Source organism: Salvelinus alpinus, chromosome 35 (genome assembly GCF_045679555.1).
Source record: "Salvelinus alpinus chromosome 35, SLU_Salpinus.1, whole genome shotgun sequence".
NCBI classification, from domain to species: domain Eukaryota; kingdom Metazoa; phylum Chordata; class Actinopteri; order Salmoniformes; family Salmonidae; genus Salvelinus; species Salvelinus alpinus.
Genome location: NC_092120.1, coordinates 17902208 through 17923781, shown reverse-complemented (window position 1 = coordinate 17923781; position 21574 = coordinate 17902208). Strand labels below are relative to the sequence as shown.

The following is a 21574-nucleotide window of genomic DNA, read 5'->3' as shown; positions in this document are numbered from 1 at the left end:
GCATGGGTGTGCCAGAACCTTCACAGTTCACGCCCATTTCACCATAGCTGCAGTCCCTCCCCGGAAACATATTGGGCTGTAAAACCCCAATGGCTGGGTAACACCATAGTGTCCCTGATATTCCACGATATGGTCAGTTAACAAGGGGTTAAAACTGGCTGTAATAGAGGAATTTGGGATTCTGTGAGGCTTCTCACTTAGGAGTAGAGGCAGGGGAAAGGAGTACGGAGCTGGCTGTCACCACTTCTCTAGAATCACAAGGTAAGCAATGGCTCAGCAGGGAGTGGAGAGGTAGAGAGTGGATTCTGTGTGTGTGTGTGTGTGTGTGTGTGTGTGTGTGTGTGTGTGTGTGTGTGTGTGTGTGTGTGTACATGTGCGCATGTTCTTTGTGGGTTCTGCGTGTGTTTGTTTGTGTGCGTGTTAGCCGGCATGCATGCGTGTGTGTGCATAGGAGTAGTTGATGTAGGGGGAAGTGGAGCCCCCTGATCCCAAAACGTACAGAACGTGGAGCCACTGCCGTGGAATCCCATGTGTGTCATAAAGTGTCTCCTGGCTAATGCCTCCAGTTGGTTTTATGAGGGGCCAAAAGACAAAGACGTGTTTTTATGTACCGGGTGGAGGGTGTAGGTGTGGGCTCTACCTGCAGGGAAAACTGGACCAATAATCCGGTAGATTTGTCAAGGGAGCCGTCTTTAGCTAATGAATGGTTGCGAGGTGCCAAGGCATTTTGTTGTGTCTTGGCATGCTATCTTCAACTTGGCATGTCTGACATGTAAATTGGAAAAGGGACATGCTTTTTCCTTTCTCCTCCCTCCATTCCTTCCATCTTGCTCACTTTTTAAGATTTCTTTAATTTCAGTGTCAGTCGAGGTAAGCAATCACAGCTCGAGCCGAGGCTGAGCCAACATGTGTTTGGAGTTTGAAAATATTTAATCCGTTTCTGATTTAAAACAAAGTATGCTAAATCCCTTTGGGAGCTGTCCCCTGATATTAATTTCCAGCGTACTGCACTTCTACAGATGACTATTACAGAGGTGTGTTTATCCCATGGATTTAACTGTCTCACTTTTGTCTGGGCTTTTCAATGGCCATTGAAGCTTGACTGATGAAATTATCATAGTCAATTATCAGGTTAGTGGCTGTGTTGAAAAATCGTGGCGTTGTTTATTACAGTCTATGCTCCTCATCTTGAAGCTAACTACTAGCTAGCATAACAGCTAACCATGTCAATCTTAATGCCCTGTTCTGTTCACAGTTAAAGTGTAACAAGTGCTTACATGTGGGATGAGGGTCATTTTGCTAAGCATATGTAGCCTATATTATTTATGTATGTATAAGGTTGGCACCAGTGTTTGCCAGGCGTTTTCTGTCTTTGTGTGAATGTGTCTGTAAAGCAGCCCAGATCTTCATCACCAGTGTTCCCCAGTACCATTCACACATCCACCCACACAATACAAAGCATCAACAAAGGAGTTTAAAGGAAATATTTTTTGGATCGCGTGGGCGCACCCTTATTCCCTTCTCTCAAACACTGTTCTATGAGGATTCATCTGAGCTAGAGGCTATACTTTCATAGTCTTTGTTCTTCCAAAACCTGGAAGAACAAAGACGTAACATAGTAAACGTCTGTCTCCCTCTATTTTATGATATGTTACATTTCGTATGGTATGTATTAATTTGTGGATGTCCATCCATTTCAAATGATATGTTACGAATAACAATTAATATGATATGTTACGAATTGCAACCCTAGGGGGCTAGGCGGCTAAGCAGAAGAGTGAATTATAAATTGGACCTCTGTCCATGACTTGAGGACGTCGGGAAATTCCTTCAAAACCAGCCACTAGGGGCAACAGCAAGGGAGAACGACCGCCCCCTCTCGTTGAAGCCCCAGTAGTCCAAGGCCAACCGCAGTATTGCAGGCATTAGCAGAATACAAGATCCCCCCCCCCATTAAACTGAATTAATCCTTTTTCATCTTCTTCGTCAATCTTCATGGAAAAAATGTATAAAATCGAAGGCAATCATGGTACCAATAATGTATGTCCTTGAACCGATTATTTTAAAATAGCACACAGAAGAAGTTATGAGGATGATTTAGTTGCTAATGGAAACCTGCAGTACCCTGGTCAGCCTTTTGTTTTTAGTCTTTTGTTCGAACCCTATCCCAAACCTTAACCCTTACCTTAACCATTCTGAATGAGTGCCTAAACTTCATGTTTTAACCATATCCAAAACCTTAACCCTTAAAGGAGAAGTTTACCCAAAATACAGAAACTATGATTCCATACAAGTGATTCCATACATTGAAACTAGTTCAGTGGAGTTTGCCCTCTCCCCCTCTCCCCATCTCTCTCCCTGTAGTGCTGTACTGAAACAGCAGCAAAAACGGGACACGTGACATTGCTGGATGCTGGCCTTGCTCTGATCCATTGCCAGTGAATTCATGATTCTGATATCCACGAACTGTGGACAAATTCTTTTTTTTTTTTAAGCGTTCTAGGGAGTTTTTTTAGCCACCAATTGATTGATTGATTTAAGTTTTTGGGATGGGAGATGGAGCTTGTGCAAAAGTTGATGGAGTTAGGCATATCGCAGGTAAAGTCACTTACACAAAGTGGAAACAGAGATGGCAGCAAGAGCAAGCTGGTGTTCGGTCCCTGGCTGCACTTTATACAGGAAATCAAGGGAAGAACGTACCAAATTTCACTGTTTTCCGATACAATATGTAAATTCCGCTGCAGCCAACCTTGCATCGATATGTGTGCACTTCAGCGACAATGCATATGATTGAGATATGTCATCTGAAATTATGGAGAAAGAAAACCGAAGGATACTAAAAGATACAATCATTGCTACTGTATTTCCATGGACTGGATCTGGCGCAGTGCCAAAATGCAAAGGTGCTCTACAGGTTAGCATATGTGCCCTGTGTATTTCTGACGGGGGGTGAGAGACAATAGACATTGTGTCACCTTACATTGCAGAATAGAGTATCCTAAAACCATTGTGATAAATAAACAGAGGCTATATTGTGTTTTGGGCTAATGTGAAATGATAAACCCTCTAATGGTTCCGCTCATAGAGTTTTATGATACGCAATCATTCAATGAAGTAAGGATTAGCTACTTATTCATGAAATAACTGTCCGTTTTGCCCAGCTGGAACAGGGTTGCGTCACCAATTCATTTTTGGAATACGGACAATTGTTTCCAAGACACCAGAGTTTATGTGGGCAGCAAAATCCCTGTGGTCGCAAAAGCAACCTTACCTCTCCTCATCATCACTGCGTTCCTCTATTTCTGTAGGAATTGTCATCACGTGTTCAAATTCTCTGCAGCAGAAACATTTCTCATTCGTGCCATTGGAGCACAATTGCCACAACTGCACCACCAGTCTGTGTTGATCCTGGGGATGGGTTAGGGCTTTGGTCCAGCTACTGCTGCAGCTTTGGTGGCTAGAGCGGCAGCGACCATCTGAAGCTCAATTTGCCTCAATTCTTCATCCGAACACTCAGGCTCATATAAATACGATTCAACAACATCATCGGTGCTCCTCCAGTAGCCAATATTTTGTCACCAGACATACAGTATTTGTAGGTTGTGGTTTACTTTGTATAACTAATGTGTAACGCTGTCTCCACTTCTCCGCCTAAAAAAGGTGCATCTGTGAATAAGGGCATAACGTGCAGTTTCTACGTGGCAGGGATTCCCCTGAGAGCAGTTGTTACCCATCTCCACCACGATGAAGTCCAATTGAACTGAATCCACCTCCAGAGCATCCAAAGAGCTTGTGTCCCATCATGGGTTGTTAAGTTCTGCTCTCTAGTGAGCGTGGGTTAATGACTAAAATATGTGGAGAGAAACCAAGATTGCATTCCAAATGGCACCCTAATCCCTTTATAGTGCACTACTTTTGACCAGGGTCCATAGTGCACTACATTTGGAATATGGTGCTATTTGGGATGTATCCCAATACCACGTTTCTTTCTCTTTCCACCTCAGCAACAGGGTGTATCAAAATAACAGCTTTGCGCTGACATTAACCCCATTGAGAAATAAGGAAACTTGATGAAGCACTTTTTAATGCAGCTTTTCAATATTGATTTCACAGCACTTTGTAGAGAAGTCTTCCACTCCCTTGATTCCCATGGAGGCCCGGTCCATGTTAATGGGAAATACTGTATCTCCATGCCCACCCACTCCGTCTGGCTTTAATTAAATCTGCTCAAGGCTTTGCTTGGTGGCCCAGTGTATTTACTGCTCACTCTCTTGTTGGTTGGGGGTTTCCTCCCTGCTAGTAATTCTGGGTTACAAAACAAGACCAGTGTGTGCTCTCTGTAATGTAGGACTTATGTCCATGTCATGCTGTCATGGCCAAGTGCTAAGCCTGAAAAGTTGGTTATTTTTTCAAAAGTGTTCAAAAGAGTATGGATACTTACATGGCTGTGTGGTTTTGTGTTATTTTGTTATTCAGCAAGGATAGTTACGAGATAGGTATCTCCTATTATACAGTCAAACCTCTTCAATCGTCCTTGTCCTTTCTATAATGGATTTTAAAATCATATTGATAGCCATATGTTTCTGAGTATGTTTCTGAGTGTGACTCACAACTGTTAGCAGTTTGCTTTCAGTGAGGGGGTTGTCATACTATTCAGATTACATGTTTAGTCCTACCCCCCAAATGTTCCACTTTCCCATTCATCTTTACATCTAAAAGGCTTAAGCTGCAATACAGTACAGTTTGGTTTCCTATATACAGTTATTTTTAATGGCTCCAAAGGTAAACAACAATTCTTCATTGTTGTGCCTCGTGTTTTGTTTTTGTTTGTGTTTGCTGTCATTCTGTACTCGGTGTGGAAAATCAATTTGTCGAGGGGTTGTGCTTTTCCTGCTCATCATCTTAAGAGAGGGGACGAGGGGGAATAACTCCACTCCCAATACTCCCTCCCTCTTTCCTTCCTCCCTCCCTCTTTCCCAAACCCTGCTCATTTTTGGCAGTTCCTCGTTCCTCCTTTTTTTTCTCTCTCCTAAAGGGATTGTATGACAGCTATTCCTGCTGCTGGCAGAGAGAGTGGAGACTGTGAGGGAGAGGGAAAGTCTGTTATTCAGAGGAAGTTACCACCTCTTCCCTATAGGCTTCTCTACAAGTTCCAGGACTGGAGAACAGCAGTAGTCACACACAGGGAATCGGCAAGATTGACAAAGTCAGGATTGCTTGTTGTGTTGATTTTCCCAACCTGGATGCGAGAAGTGGACTGTTTTGACTGAGGCTAGCATTAAGCCTTACCTTATCTTGACATGAATTAACTTTCCTAAGTGGACACCTTGACAGCACTACTTACTTGGTAAGTGTGACAATCCCAGTCTGTGTATGTATAATAACATATGAACCTCAACAAGGTATTTATATCACTGTATTTACAATGTAAAGGCTGTAACTTTTTGTGTTTCCCTTAAAGCCCATAAGGGTCTAAGCCCTCCCTAAGCCGGGGGAGAGGGTTCTACTAAGCTATATGGATTTTTTTTTAAAGAAGTTCATAACAAGGATCATTTGGCTATTTGATTTATAATTTTAAGACCTCTTGAAGTATCCACCAAAAATATGTAAAAAATAAATAAATATGAAAAATGATATTGGGCCGTCCTGCAATTAGCCCATACAAACGCAGTAAATAGCAGATTCACTACATGGAACAACAGACAGCCACCCAAAAATATCAAAAGGAAGTTTGTTCTGAAATGTCTCTCCTTGTGAGGACCGATGCCGTACAGGAGATACAGGTACGGGGAGTCAAACATTTATTCAGGAACGGACATAGAACACGACAGGAACAGCATCAGCACACGGGAAAACAAGGACATATGACAAACAATCCTGAAGCAGGGAACAGAGCTAGGAAACAGACAGATATAGGGAAGACAATTACACAAGTAATTGAGTCCACGTGAGTCCAATGAGCGCTGATGAACGTAACGGGGAAAGGCAGGTGTGCCTACTGAAGGTGACTTGAGTGCGTAATGTTGGGGAGTCTGGCGTCCTCGAGCGCCAGAGGGAGGAAGAGCGGGAGCAGGCATGACAGTACCCCCCCCCCCCCTAGGAGTGCCTCCCGGCGTCCCACCTGGGCGAACCGGCCGAGACATAGGCGCTGGGCAAGCTGGCTGGGGAAGGGGGAGGAAGAGCGGGAGCAGGCGTGACACTCCTATATCTGAGAGATATAAGAAAGATCAGGAAACATTTGTAAATTGTTTTTTACATGTATTTCACCCCTTATTTTTGGCACAAAACAGTCTTTATATATATATATAAATACTTCCATACATTTTTTTCAACTGGTATCATATTAGTGTGTAGCCCAAACTGTTAGGACTCTACAGACAGAAGTTGGCAGATTGGCTGTACCGACTTCAGACAAGTCCCAAGACGCTTATTGGGGTCGTAGAGCAAAAAGGAGAAAACCATTGGGTTTGTGAAAGTCTCATCTTTCCATAGAGGGGTCATAATAGTTTGGGAAGACTGATTTTCGTGATGTCTCATGGTATGACAAACACAGCTCTATCTCTTTCACCTTTCACCGCAGATGTGGAAGTGCAACATAGGCAGATGCTGATATCGCTATCTTAAACTGATTGATTTTTATGGGGGTGCGACGTGTGGTGTGTGTCTAGGTACAGTGGGGTTCCAATGAGTGCCTGCTGTTTCATGTTTTGCAGTTTATGTTCCTTCAGAACTCTGCAAAGCAGTACTCTTGCGGTTGCACGAGTTTGCGAACACTTTAAAAACACTTTAAAACTCTGATGACGACTAGAGGTTCCCTTTCGGTCAGAACACTCAGTAGAACACACAGCTATAGGTTCCAGCACTGTGTGTTGTACCTTGTTTCCTTCCTTCAGTAGCTATATTCATATCTTTACGTGATTCAAGCTCATTCATAGGGGGTTATACTGTTCTTGTTGGAGTGTCCTCAAGAGAAGCAATGCTCACCTTTTTGAGCGTCTCAACAAGAGCTACAGTATGAAGTGTGTGTGGTTACAACACGTATCTGATGGATCGGTGCCAGAGAGCAGGGCCGATGCAGCTAGCTGCACAGTGGCTAACCTTGCGGTGATAAATGACTGCACTTTCGCCACAATAAATACAAAACATCCTGTATTTTGGTGAGGGCCGCATCAACGGCATAATACGATCAGGGGGAGGTTAGAGCGTCACGCTTCACTAATGTGCAGCCCTCCGTTTCGTCAACATATAGGGGTCCTGTGTGTGTGCATACGTGTCTGTGTGGGAGGGGGAATAATGGTTTTGTCTCACACACATACACACACCGTCTCCACTGGAGTACTGTGGTCCTCTTATCAGTAGAAGATAGCCATTCTCAGAGGTCCCCTCTAATTAGCATATATAAGTGGGCAGGCTGTTTGCTGTGCCTCCCTGTGTCAATCTGATAAAGTGACAGATAACAGAGGATAAGTGTGAATGCCTATAACCCTCAGGCGTGTTTTGGGACAGTTGACTTGTATCTGACCTCTCCCAGCTGTGTTCCCCTCCATCCTCTTGTTCTCCTCAATCTCACTGCCCCATGTTTTATTACTGGGGTTTTTGCCTTATCTGTGGCCTCTAAAGAGTCACAAGTCAATATTTGACTTGAAACGCTTGTCTAAACTCTAAACCATTTTCCTGGCCCTCTACTGCACAGGAGACAACAGTGTTTCAGAGTGCTTTCACGGACATACATAGCCCAGGATCAAGATGAGTGGTGTATTTTATGAGCGGTGTATTTTACGAGTGGTGTATTTGCTTTATTACCACTACCATCCTGTAATGATGCCTTGGTATCGCTATTTAAGCCATTGCCTTGGGTCTTGCTATTCTCTCCTAGCAGACACTGATAGAGTAACTCACATCTGACAATTTCTTAGGGTGAGTGAAACATTACTCTCCCATTTGTGTTGGTATAATGATTGGTTTGTTGTGAAACATGAGAGCGAGTTTGAGACATGCCATCTAAATGAAGTGGGGCATACAGTATATAATATTTTGTAGACCACTAGCCATTAGATGTTATAAACAGGTTTTGAAGGAGACGCAGAAGCTATGAACTGCCTCATCTAATCAGATGTAAAGCCAACAAGACTGTATTCGATTCAGATTCGCCATTGACAAATAATAGGTTGATGAGTGATTTATCTCTGAAGCTGTGTTTAGCAAGACTCCTACTAAAACCACTGCTGTCTCATAAAGGCTCAATTCTTTCTAGTCACGGCTTCTCCCTGGTCTCCTTAGACTTAGGGGGATGTTTGACGTGCTAAATCCACTAGGGTTTGCCTAAGCCTCTCTCTCTCGCTCTCGCTCTCTCTCTCTCTCTCTTTCTCTGTACACACATGTGAATGTCCAAGAACATAAATAAGCCCTGGGTTTAAGGTTGAATTTGTTTAAACTTTACATGGGAATCTGGGGGAAGAGAGAAACCATATGGTGAAGAAGGAATAAAAAACAAGATGACAGGGTTGAGCACACAGAAACTGGTACAGTGACGTCTGTAAAGTATCTCTAGTTATTTACACATTCAATAAGAGACACTGGACTCAGAAGCTTAATCTTATAATTGAATCATAGTTTAAGGTCCGTTATCAAATATTCATGGTCTACACCAAACAAGTTGTTTGTCCAGCTCTGACAAAACTGTACCCTGACGAACTAAATAATTCACACCATACAGACTAAAAATGACACCACGGATCACTTTCCCAGAAGACTAGGCTTTATTTATGTCTACATGTTTGTGGACAGGACAGTTAACTCTGCCCTGCCACCCATGGAAAGGGTTAACACGTTTTGTGTCGTAGGGTAATCACAAGTCCTGTGTAATGAATACAGTGTGTGGTTGTGGTCGGATGTTGCATGCTGGCCCAGATCGATCAGAGATCACAACTCCGTTTTTGGAGCTTGAGGCTGGGGATCACCTGGGGTGCGTGCGAGGGGGCAAACACACACACATTCCTGTGCACACACACACAAACTCATTAAGTTCCAATTCTGAGCATCAATGTCCTGGGCTCTGTATGTCCAGTACTGGATAGAGATGGAACACGTATGATAAAGTCGATATGAAGAAAGAGCGTGTGTTTCCTCTTCTGGATTTCCATATGAGAGCAGCATTTTGTCTCTGTCTACCATCAAACCCCTCAACCCCACATCTGGCCACTATTAACCTCCACCACCATGGGCCTGTATCTCCATTACCCCCCCATACCCCCACCAGCCCAATCCTCACGGGGTAAAGAGATTGCTCTCTAGATCATTTCTTATGTCACTAAAATACCTGCTTCGAATTGTCACGGGTTGCAGTTACATACGCCCTGCAAAGCATAGAGGCTTCTCTGCTGAACCAAGTTGGAGTGGAGTTGAAGTTGGCACTCTCCATTTAAATGAAATCATGGCCTCACGTGGAGAAGTATGACATAACGAAACCAAAACAACCTCCTTATTGAGTACCTGCCATGTGAATGAGATCAGAATGTTTAGTAATGCCTTGACTGAGAAGAAAGTTCTGGTCCTTGAAAGCTACAGTGTTAAAAAGCTGTTGTTAATTGAGTCTAAAGTCAAGTTCAACAACTTATCAAAACTGGCTGGCTGTCAGCAAGGCAGTAAGTGGCAAAAGTGTGTAATGGAGAATGATGTGTAACTCAAATATGTCCACCCACTGTGCACAAATGTCGGTACAACGTCTAGTTTTGAATTATGTTTCATTGCGTTGTCAATGAGTGTGAATTGAAAATGAAATCAAAACAATCTTTGAGCCATGTAAGTGCATTTTGGTTAAAAGTTTGGTGAAAAAATACAACAAAAAAAGGTTGATTCTCCAAGTTTGTGCCAAGTGGGCAGTTTAAAATGTCTCACTTCAAGCCCCCAGAAAGTTAATCCAAGGCTACTGTTTGGAAACCACCTTCACTGGGTGGCAATCCTGCTCGCTGTTCAGAGGAGAAAAGAAAAAGCAGATTTTCTAAGTTTGAGTTTCAGCTCTGTGGAGCTCCCCATACTCTCAGCTGGCAGCCATCTTTGGGGTCAGCTCTACCTTGTGCTCAGTGTCACTGAGCCTGATGGCAAACACATGTCTGACTGGGCTCGAACTGAAATAATTCCCCCCCCACAGTACAAGCCCATGGCCAGGGCACGGTGCAATGGAAAACAGAACCAACACTTAGCACAGCTTGATCCCCAAGATCCCATGTCAAGAGAAAACAAAAAAGGACGACACTCTCTTTTCTCCAAAATGCCGTTACAACCATTCATGGCTGTTAAGAAAGACCAGCCGCACTGGACAGAAAATGCCTTCACCAGATGCCTACCCTCTGAATGCTTTTGCAGGCACCGGCACGAACAGAGCCCTTGCTCTGAGGAAAAGTGTCCGTTTTTATTAGTTGGAACGTTACCGCATGCACCTCTGCCTGTCTGTCTCAGGGAGAGTGTCAGGGCTAGAAGGGATACAGCTTCTGTCAAATGAATGTGAAAAGTTGATTTTTTTGGTGTGCATTTTAGCTAACCTTAACTCTTTTCCTAACCTCTTCTCCTAACCTTCTGCGTAAGTTCTCCTAACCTCTCACGAAAAATTAAATATGACAAAAGCTGTATCCCATCTAGTAAAAAGTTCCATCAGGCTTTTCTGGACTTGGATGCTGTCCTGCCTTGGTTGGTGGTCAGGTGATCTTGCTTGGCTGGGTTTAGGTATAGAGAATGCCTGGGAGACCATACACTGGCGTGATTGAGGCCACATGGTAAACTATTTTACAGAAAGCTGTTAAATAGGAAAGGTATGGAAGAAAAAAAATCCAGTAGATACTTTTATGTATGAGCATTCTAGGGAACAGCCATTAACCTGCTTTTCTGCTACTTACAGAATCTCACATCATGGCTTTCTGAGAAAATTGGATACTAAGTAAATCAAAGCACTAGCTCTACAGGCCGCTCAATTGCAGCATATAGTATTTATTCAAGTTGCAAAAGTCAAGTGGAATATATTGAGCTTAGAACTGCCTCCATGTGCTCAAAACAATGAATAAATTACTCCTCGGTGGTCCATTTGATCCCATGGATCATTAATCCCAGACATATTTTCTCTCTCAGTAGCTGAAACAAAAATCTAAGAAACAAAGGAACTTTTTAATTAACTTTGTCAGTGGCAAAGTTGATGAATGCTATAAAATTGTCCTCATTTTACACTCAAACTCAAAGTGACACCAGTTACAGTACGTCTCTGATCTCCCATGCCAGAGCTAGGCTATATACGTGCATAAAAACAACAAAATGTGATTAAATTCAAATCTGGGCTTTTTCAACTCACTGAAGACCTATGCCAGGCAAACCACAGAAAGACCATCCATTGTGCCAGGGAACTATTGTGGCTGCACATCAATTCTAGGTATCGAAAATATCCCTTTCGCTCTGTGGTTCAAAGTGTGTCATTATGGTGAGGAAACAGGCGTACTCGCTGCCTTGTGGGATCAGTTTTTTCTAATGTATTTTCATTGTAATTCAATTTTGGCTACACTCCCTGGATAAATTCCTACTCAGGGGCTGTTAATGTGATTTCTCAGACTTGACAGAGGAGTACTATGGTTAGATACTTTATGAATGGTTTATAGTGTACAAAAGGGCCTGTTTGGTCATGACAACTCTTGCTTCTGAGGTTGGTCCCTGTCACTATGTGGCTAGTCAATAATTTAGGAAGTATCTTTATCTAGTGAGACGGCATAATCAGCTTCTCCCCACAAGACAATAACAGTGTGATTAGCTCAGACAATCAGACAAAGCTCAGACAATCAGACAATGCTATCCTTCACTTTAAAGGCCCACTTTAAAACTATTATGTTTTACATTTACATTTAAGTCATTTAGCTGACGCTCTTATCCAGAGCGACTTACAATTTGGAAAGTTCATACATATTCATCCTGGTCCCCCCGTGGGGAATGAACCCACAACCCTGGCGTTGCAAGCGCCATGCTCTACCAACTGAGCCACATGGGACCAATGTTGACTTCATGGACAGTCAGACATTGTATCCATACCTCCATCTATGAATTCGAATTGTTTACATTTCCTTGACCCAAGTTTATAACAAACCAGGTGGCGGGGCTGCCGTTTTGTTGTTTGTCAAATTTAAGGAGTGGGAGATGAGGGTGTTTGTCTGGACTGGGTTCCGGACTGACAGTACAACCAGATGTATGGGAGGAAACTTGGTAGGAAAGGAAAAGCTATTGGGCTCTTCTCCAAGTTGATAAGACCAAAAATATCACACAACGTAACGGACAGGGTTTTCCTTCATTTGGTTCCTCTTTCCTCCCAACCAAAGTAAACAACTGTTAGTCAGAAATAGAGAATGAACTCTTCCCAGGCCTCACAATAGCACATGTTGTTTACCTTGGCGTCAGTCTCAGCACTATTTGTGCTTAGGCCTTACAGTTATTTGAGACTTGGATGAACTTTTCATTGTTTTTGTATCTTGACGTGGTGTCAAGATACACTTTTCTTACACTCTTAAGTACAAACTGATTGGCTTCAATGTGAACTCATTGGTTGACTGATGATGCCCACCATGTGACTAAGGACACAGGAAGTGGATTGTGTGTTCAAATTGTTTGACCTGAGGTTATGAGGTCAGTTAGGAATGAATGACAGGCATTATCTGGTTACATGCGAGGTGATGTAATCTATGAGTGAGACCATGAAAGTAGAAGCCTTCTCACGCAACATTAGCTTGGAGTGTGCCTCCATTTATTTCCAAAAAAAGGTTCTAGTACCATAAAGGGTCTTTGGCATGTCGGTGTAGGAGAACCCAGTTTGGTTTCATTTAGAATTCTACAACCACTAAGAACCCTTTGAGAACCTGTTTGTGACAACTTTTTTTGTAGTGGCATAATGATCCAGTCGGCATTTTAACTTCTTTGGAGGCTCTTGAAGGGAGTAATATGCCAGAACATTTTCAGCACACATTCAAGGTCCCTAAAACTGCAGAAATACTGAAACATATGTAAACAGTGTTTTTCTCTTCAGCAGTCAAGGGACTTAGCAACATCTGCTATTGATTAGAAAATTAATTAACTTGGAGAGCATGACTGACAGTTGAGTCATGGGAATGTGCGTTGAGGGAGGTCGAGAGCACGTCTGTTCATCATTTCATCCTCCCGGTAAAACAAAAACACAACAAAACAACAGGCCCAGGTTAATTATTGTTTAGATTGGCTTCAAATGAGTCTCCGGTTGTCTTTAACCACCGTTCTCAGATGCCTGGGTTCTGATGAATTTCGTTCTGGTGCATTCCGCTCTGAGAAAAGAGCAGTTAGGCCCAGTTAGCAGTCCAATCATTAGCCATGACCTTGGAAAACACTTTATTACCCTTGAGACCAAAGCATAATATTGCATTGGAAAGCGCTTTAGACAGTATCCTATGTGTATACTGGCTGCTTTGCCTAGACAAAGCATCGTTTCAAATAGCTAAGCAAGGATTAGGCCTAGGTGACCTGGTCCGAGATCTGTTTTTTGCTTGGCAATTACGACGACTGTAGTTGGCTATACATACAGCACATACAGGATGGATCCCGCTTCTGTGGTCCAAAACAAAAGGCTGACCATATGACTCGGTGGCCTGGACTGAAGAGATGCTGCCCCCCAAAAAATTATAATAAAGTGATGCTGCCATGGCGACTGCTCCCTGTGTCCTTGCTAGCCGCAAACACTCTCCCGGGCCCAGCATTAGTGTACATAGGGTCTGGCAAGAGTCAGCAAGATCAAAATCTGCACTGGAAAGCAAAGAGGCCCTGCTAAACCAACTCAAGCTGGCACTGGGCTTTTTCCTCTCAACACAAAAAAGGGTGTGCGAAAAATTCACAGCACAGCGTTTTTCATGGTCCTCTTTCCCCACCTGAAATGTATAGAGCTGCTCATATTCTGTGAGATATACTGTGGCTGTCGGGTATACAGACTGGGAGTTCTACTTCTTGGAGACAAAGTGCTCTGAGGATATCACAGTGGTTTGATGTGTCAGAGATGGGATGAGACTTTAGTTTCTATGTTAAACTGTTCCAGGAGAGCATCAGCCTGTAGCTGTATCAGAGATATTTTACGTACTTTTATTTATCCATTGTAAGCAGCTTTGACTTCAAACATATCAGTGCTTAGGGGTACACCCAAAAACCTAGAGAGAATTCACTCTTTGTCATGTTTGATTACAAACACCATGGACAAATCCGCACCAAAATCTCTCTGTCTCCCTGCACATAATTTATTGTTGTGTAGTCTCCATACATGTACAGTGTTTCGGTGTTTACTATTTCTAATATATTATCTTACATGCCTTTTCATCATGGTTGTACATGCCTTTTGGACATATGCGTATGTAAACTGTATTTATACAGTATGCACTGTATATGTAGGCGTTTGCGTATCCAAATATTAACTTTTGTACTACTGAAAGCTAAGCCTGCGTTTTGTATGCTCGCGGACTGTGTATCCCTCGGCAACAGCAAAAGGCCAGTCATTGTTTGCATTGCAAACGCCTCAGTGAGTTTGGATCTGATGTAGGCTGACGGCTGTGTGAGTGTCTGTGTGTTTGCTCTTGTCTCAGGGCGGCCAAATGAACTGTTCGGCCTGAGGAGCGAAGGGCACGGGCATAGATCCAGAGAGAGAGAGAGAGCGAGAGAGAGAGAGAGAGAGAGGCTCAATTATTCAGCAAACCTCTCCACTTCCACCATGAGCTGGGACTGAAGACTTACCTCTAAAGCTTCATTTTATGGTAAGGTTAATGATACAATACAAAAGTGTACATCTGTCTGTACTTCTTATTGCCTATCTTTATATCTTAGAGCAACAGAAAGAGTATTGTGCTTTTTTTTAAAGAGTCAGTCGTGTGCTATGAACAGCTGCAATACATATGGTTGACCCATGTTTTTGTTGCATTTTTGTATCAACAAATGAGCACGATAACAACAGCATAATATCCTCGAGATTCACATTAGCGTAGAATCCATAGACTGAAGAGATCACCCAAAACATTTGAGGTGACATAGAACAAAAACAGGTGGACTGTGCCATTTTTTATGCCAATGATCTGTAGGCCATGTGCTATGACTTAGCTTGTTGTGAGCAATTCCACGGGTTAGTACTGTATGTGACTGTGCTAGAGTCAGCCATCTTTTCATACTTGAACAACATGTTTGTTCCTCTGGGAGCCATAACACAGAACACGTGTAGAATGAAAGGGATCGGTTAGCTAATGCTAACGTGCTAACACATCAAAAGGTTCAAGGATACTCGTATTGGCTGGGCCCCTGTGTCGCTATCTATCACGTCTTGGTTTTCCTGTGCCTTGTGCCTTGCATGTACCATGTGATGATGTCATCAAGGTGGGTCGGGGGGGGAGAACAATAGTGGAGCGGACGAGAAAAGGGCAGGAAAGAGTCAGCAGGAAAGGGCTATGACAAGGGTTGAGGGTGAAGAGAGGGGGTTGCACAGGAAATGCGGGAGAGACCCAGTAGGAGCCACATGACCCTTTGGAAAGAGTGTTCCATATGGGAGAATCCATCCAGCCTCTCACTTCGATTGGAAACAGGTTCTCACTCTCTCTCTCTTTCTCTCTTTCTCTCTCAAAAGCGCAGGGGTAGCATAGGGGCTCGCTGTTATAGCCTAGCCTATGTAATTGACCACATAAGAAAAGAAGCAGGACCAGGCGCTGTACTTTTGTTGCGTGGCGAGGCGTGGTGCCGCAAGGTTCTCTGTGAGGGAAATTTGAGACTTCCTGGGAAGCCTGAGGCGAGGGAGCAATGACCGGGCCAGCGAGGGCCTGCAGGAACACAATGGAGCCAAACAGAGCGACAGGAAACGCTGAGGAAAAGATTCAGACGACCAGAAAGCGTCACCAGGGATAAGCCCAGTGGCCAAAACTTAAACCAATCAAATGACTTGCCTAAGCTTAATCATTCACATTTGGTTCTGCTCTCCAGGCAGAGCTGCCTTCAGAACAAGATCAAGAAAGGAAAACCCAGTGACTCTGTTTCAGTCAGGGACAGTAAAAGTGTGACTCAAATAGAGATTTACACAATAGCAACAGCACAGGTCATCCAGGTCTTTACCCATTTGTGTCAGTCAGGGAAATGTAAAGGGTGAACAACCCAGGTACTGTAAAAACAACTCAGAGGGCCGTGGGCCGTGCCCCTATTGATCCGGGAGGCTCGCTGGGGGAAGTGCTGTTCATTGGCTTCTGAGAAGAGAGTTGACCCCTGGCCCCTCACTGTAGAGGCCTGTCCCAGCTCACAGGCAGGACCATGTTCCAAATGCGTCATGATCCCAGTTTGCGCTGTTGGTATTTGAGGACGAAACAGTGGAGCTTTTGTTTGCCACAGCTGGACCAGTAGGCCTTGTCCTCACCCACCCAAAGACATGTGTGACCGACTTGCTCGATTGGGTCTTATGTAGCAAAATTTGAAATTGTGTTTTTTTTTTACATTGGATAAAAGTAGACTCAGAGCTAGGAAATGGTATATCATACACTACAGTTGAGGAACAATGTGAAAGTAATTCTGCTTTGAAAGTTGATCAACTTGTAAGTCCAATCTTAAGAAAATTGTCACTTGAAGTCACTTGAATGTTAGTATGGAAAACTGCTGTGGTCAGTGTGTTTGGCGCAACAGCAAACAAGAGAACATCTAGTGTGGCACTAGAGGCGTTCGTAAAACACTTTATCTACATTGTAAAGGCGCCGGGAATTATGGGGGTTTGTGGTAGCAGAAGTGTTTCAGTGGGGTGCATGAGGGTAGCATGAGGGTAGCTGTGGGGTGCATGAGGGTAGCATGAGGGTAGCTGTGGGGTGCATGAGGGTAGCAGGAGGGTAGCTGTGGGGTGCATGAGGGTAGCATGAGGGTAGCTGTGCGCTGCATGAGGGTAACATGAGGGTAGCTGTGGGGTGCATGAGGGTAGCATGAGGGTAGCTGTGGGGTGCATGAGGGTAGCAGGAGGGTAGCTGTGGGAGCATAAGGGTAGCATGAGGGTAGCTGTGCGCTGCATGAGGGTAACATGAGGGTAGCTGTGGGGTGCATGAGGGTAACATGAGGGTAGCTGTGGGGTGCATGAGGGTAACATGAGGGTAGCTGTGGGGTGCATGAGGGTAACATGAGGGTAGCTGTGGGGTGCATGAGGGTAACATGAGGGTAGCTGTGGGGTGCATGAGGGTAACATGGGGGTAGCTGTGGGGTGCATGTGGGTAGCATGAGGGTAACATGAGGGTAGCTGTGGGGTGCATGAGGGTAACATGAGGGTAGCTGTGGGGTGCATGAGGGTAGCATGAGGGTAGCTGTGGGGTGCATGAGGGTAGCATGAGGGTAGCTGTGGGGTGCATGAGGGTAGCAGGAGGGTAGCTGTGGGAGCATAAGGGTAGCATGAGGGTAGCTGTGCGCTGCATGAGGGTAACATGAGGGTAGCTGTGGGGTGCATGAGGGTAACATGAGGGTAGCTGTGGGGTGCATGAGGGTAACATGAGGGTAGCTGTGGGGTGCATGAGGGTAACATGAGGGTAGCTGTGGGGTGCATGAGGGTAACATGAGGGTAGCTGTGGGGTGCATGAGGGTAACATGGGGGTAGCTGTGGGGTGCATGAGGGTAACATGAGGGTAGCTGTGGGGTGCATGAGGGTAACATGAGGGTAGCTGTGGGGTGCATGAGGGTAACATGAGGGTAGCTGTGGGGTGCATGAGGGTAACATGGGGGTAGCTGTGGGGTGCATGTGGGTAGCATGAGGGTAACATGAGGGTAGCTGTGGGGTGCATGAGGGTAACATGAGGGTAGCTGTGGGGTGCATGAGGGTAGCATGAGGGTAGCTGTGGGGTGCATGAGGGTAGCATGAGGGTAGCTGTGGGGTGCATGAGGGTAGCATGAGGGTAGCTGTGGGGTGCATGAGGGTAACATGAGGGTAGCTGTGGGGTGCATGAGGGTAGCTGTGGGGAGCATGAGGTTAGCATGAGGGTAGCTGTGGGGTGCATGAGGGTAGCATGTGTCTTTTGGCCAAACCTCATTGTGTCAGTTTGTTTGACAGTGTGTGGAAGTTTCTGTGATACATGGTGGGAATAACTTAATTCATGCATTCATTAATGCAGACAGTACTTGGCATTGCATGATTGGCATAGTAGTTGAGATCGCGTGGAATTCTGATGCAGTGTGTTGTGTTTATTTGTATTAGGTGTAAGGCAGGGCTACTGGACATATCGTCAGCATGGATGCAAAGAGGAAAGAGATGGACCTCCTGAGCAACAGCATAGCTGCCTACGCACACATCAAAGGTCAGTCAATCAATCAATCACTTTAACAACAGCAGTTGTCACATTGCTTTTAAAGTACCCCAAAATGAATCAATGAAACAAAATCGGCAATGTGCCAGTCATAACAATATTGATTTAGGCTACTAGCACAATTACTTTTTGACATAATGGGGTGTTTTGTTATCCTAGGTGAATTTACCAATGATCTTTTTCTGTCCTGTAGAGAACCCGGAGAGCTTTGGGCTGTACTTTGTGATCGGGGTTTGTTTCGGCCTGGTCCTCACCCTCTGCCTCCTGGTCATCCGGATCTCCTGCAAGCCCCGCACCAACATCCCGGCCTCCACGCCCGAGAAGAAACACTTAAAGGACTTCAGTGAGGACGAATGTGATGAAGATAGCGTGGATGAGGAAGAGGAGGGTGACGTCGAAGCACCCGCCCCCCTGCCCACCACAGAGATTCCCATTGGCAACCACCACAACCACAGCCAATCGGACGGGACACTGAGCGTTAACGTGTTCACGTCGGCCGAGGAGCTGGAGCGGGCGCAGCGATTGGAGGAGAGGGAGCGAATCATACGGGAGATCTGGAGGAATGGGCAGCCTGATATCCTGGGTTCAGGAACAGGCACTATAGGTCGGGTGCACTACTACTAATGCCCAGTGCTACGGGACCACTGAATGGACATACTATATAGAACTATGGTGCTATGGAATCAGGGGGTACTCGATGGTCCACACCTGCCAAAGACAGACTTAGAATCAGACCTCTGGTTGGGTCAGTGCCCCTGAGGGAGACCTTACGATTCCCATGAGGGGTGTTACTCATGCTGTTGCATACAGGCAGGTCACAAATGGCGCGCTACTTCGATCTGGTGTCTATTCAGTGATGTGAAATGTTCTGAACGTTGCAGATAGAAATAGAATGAATAGAGCTTACACAATTCCCTATTGTACCTGAAAGACAATCATATCTGTTCTACACGATACGTTTCTATCTGAACGTTCTGTGAAGTGACATCCCTCTGAACAGGCCCCTGAAGTGTAAGTCTTGACTCTAACACTATGTGATAGTGGTGTGCTGTGTGAATGTATTTCCCCCATCAACATTTGTCACCTACTATCACTGCCATAATGGAGTTACACCACAAGGCACCTTTGAGACCAGTTCTGCTGCTTTGTGATCTAGGCATGTGAAAGGGAACATTTATCATAATTGGAGTCTACAGTATAGAGAGATGCCTGAATAAAGTATTGCCCTTAGAAAAGCACAAAGGGAGTAAGGAAGGACTAATACAGCTATTGACAAATTGTCAGAGATACTGTAGGGAGTAGGGACCAAGTATTTTGTAATGAGAGGTCACTTCCTTTTGTTTGCTATGGGGCCATGTTTCCCTGAACACATTGGTGAGTTTACAGCGGGACAGCTCCGTGAACTGTTTGTCATTATATTAGGAAATGATCCTCAATGCTTTAGAGTGGTCTTGGAACCTTCTGTGAGGAAATAGAAATATATTCGGTGGGACCATTTTTCATCTGATGTCAAATCATTTTGGATTTGGACTGCTCAGTTTGCTCAATTGAAAGACACAGTTTTAGGCTGTTTTCAGAACCAATTACACTTGGGGGAAATTAAATAATTAAAGTGTTAAACTCAAAAGGCCTTGTGGTTGTTTCTGTTACACATAATGTCTTTCAGACAAACAATGCTTTTCCTTAAAATGTCCCTGGGCTATGTATTTTGAATATACTGTACAATATAAAGATTGTCTAGGGGTGAAATTTAATTTTAAAGTCACTCATTGTTAATTGTTAATCTTAATCAATTGCTACCATGTGTGCCTTGAAATGTTAAATAGATATGATTTTTATAATACAATATCTTGAAAACTTGTTTGTTAAATGTTTTGGCAAAACCCAGTGTTCTATCTAAACTAAATAAAGTCTTATTTTATTGTCTGAAATAAAACACAGGACAAAAGGATATTTGATTGCCAACAGAATCATGTTGAACGTTGATGAATAACACAATCTGCGTATGTATCTTTGGTATGATCATTATCCAGTTTGGTTCTCTTGGGCTTTAGCTGTACAGGTGTTTAACCAAATAAAGATCTGTCCCTCCAACAAAATATCATCATCAGTGTACCAACTGGGCACAGACATCAATTCAACATCTATTCCACGTTGGTTGAACGTAATTTCATTGAAATTACGTTGAACCAATGCAGTCATTTATATTGATTACTGCATTGCTGGGTTTACAGCTCGCAATAAAGGCATTTCGTGCACGTGACATTAAAACTTGAATCTTGACACAACATAGATTCAACCAGTGTGTGATCAGTAGGTATGTTTTATATCCATTTGACTTTTTGGCCAACTCTAGTACTAGAGTCTGACTGTGCCGGACACCAATGTATAGAGAGGCCAGGCCAACGTTGCGAGGAGGAAGGCATTGCTTGTAGAGGAAACCAGCCAAGAACTTCTGTAACATGTCTTAAACCTCCTCGGAGTACACAATGTGCTGGAAAAGCAGACAGGGTGGCAGGTTTGCCTTGGCGAGGTTTTCTCTGTTGAGGTCAGGGCTAAAACCTCGTGGCCAAGGTCCTAGCTACATATGACGACATGGAGGTCTGGACCTCTGGATTTTTTTTCTGAATTAGAATGAATAATAATTGGGGTCTCAACTTGCTGTTGAGAGTTATAGTAGAATACACAAGGTGCAATTTCAAAACTTCGTTGTGCATATTCAGTTTTCCTCTTGTTATATGTCACTCACTGACAGTCACTCAATTAGCCCATATCAGTTAAAACCTTTTCGATTGGTAAATTACTATAGTTAGTCTAGCCAGCTATCTAGACTTGAAGTAATCACGGTCAAATTACCGACCCGGGCACGAAGGGCACGTCCCCAGGTGCCCCGACCTCCAGAGGGCCCACCTTGTTTTTGTTAGTCACTCTCACTCAGATATCATATTAAGGGCTGGATTCAATCTGTATCGCAGAAGTATCGCAGAAGTATCGCAGAAAATCTGCGTTAAAATGTTAAGTTAATTTCCAACTGAGCTGACCAATTGAGCTCTCCACAACCGTGGGAACATTGCCTTTAATTGTCAACTGCACTATACAGCGGATCTGTCTAAATTAAGGCTTGGACTATGATTGCTATAGCCAGCTCGTAAGTCTCAGAAGCCTCAACCTTCTACTGCAGGGGGCTAAATCAGGGTCACACAGAGTGTTTCTGGGTAGTCTTGAACACATCTACTCTGAAACAA

The 21574-nt window shown here is 44.1% G+C and overlaps 1 protein-coding gene across 4 annotated transcripts; it reads left to right on the top strand.

The window, feature by feature from the left end:
• The first annotated feature begins 78 nt into the window (after positions 1-78).
• On the top strand, positions 79-20282 carry LOC139564004 (protein eva-1 homolog B-like). Of its 4 annotated transcripts, none has more exons than XM_071383123.1 (4): positions 79-261; positions 14619-14786; positions 18221-18320; positions 18523-20282. In XM_071383123.1, the coding sequence occupies exons 3-4, from the start codon at positions 18254-18256 to the stop codon at positions 18951-18953; spliced, it is 498 nt and encodes a 165-aa protein (XP_071239224.1). In that variant the 5' UTR covers positions 79-261; positions 14619-14786; positions 18221-18253; the 3' UTR covers positions 18954-20282. The 4 variants fall into 4 exon arrangements, with proteins under 4 accessions (XP_071239224.1, XP_071239226.1, XP_071239225.1 ...); XM_071383122.1 differs by lacking the exon at positions 79-261 and adding an exon at positions 5044-5347; XM_071383125.1 differs by lacking the exon at positions 14619-14786.
• Positions 20283-21574: the final 1292 nt, after the last annotated feature.

What these genes read in the sequence shown, in the direction of transcription:
- LOC139564004 (XM_071383125.1), top strand. Translation starts at nt 18,254, where the DNA reads ATGGATGCAAAGAGGAAAGAGATGGACCTCCTGAGCAACAGCATAGCT. An exon ending in TGCCTACGCACACATCAAAG is followed by an intron (nt 18,321 to 18,522) that starts GTCAGTCAATCA and finishes TCTGTCCTGTAG; the next exon opens with AGAACCCGGAGAGCTTTGGG.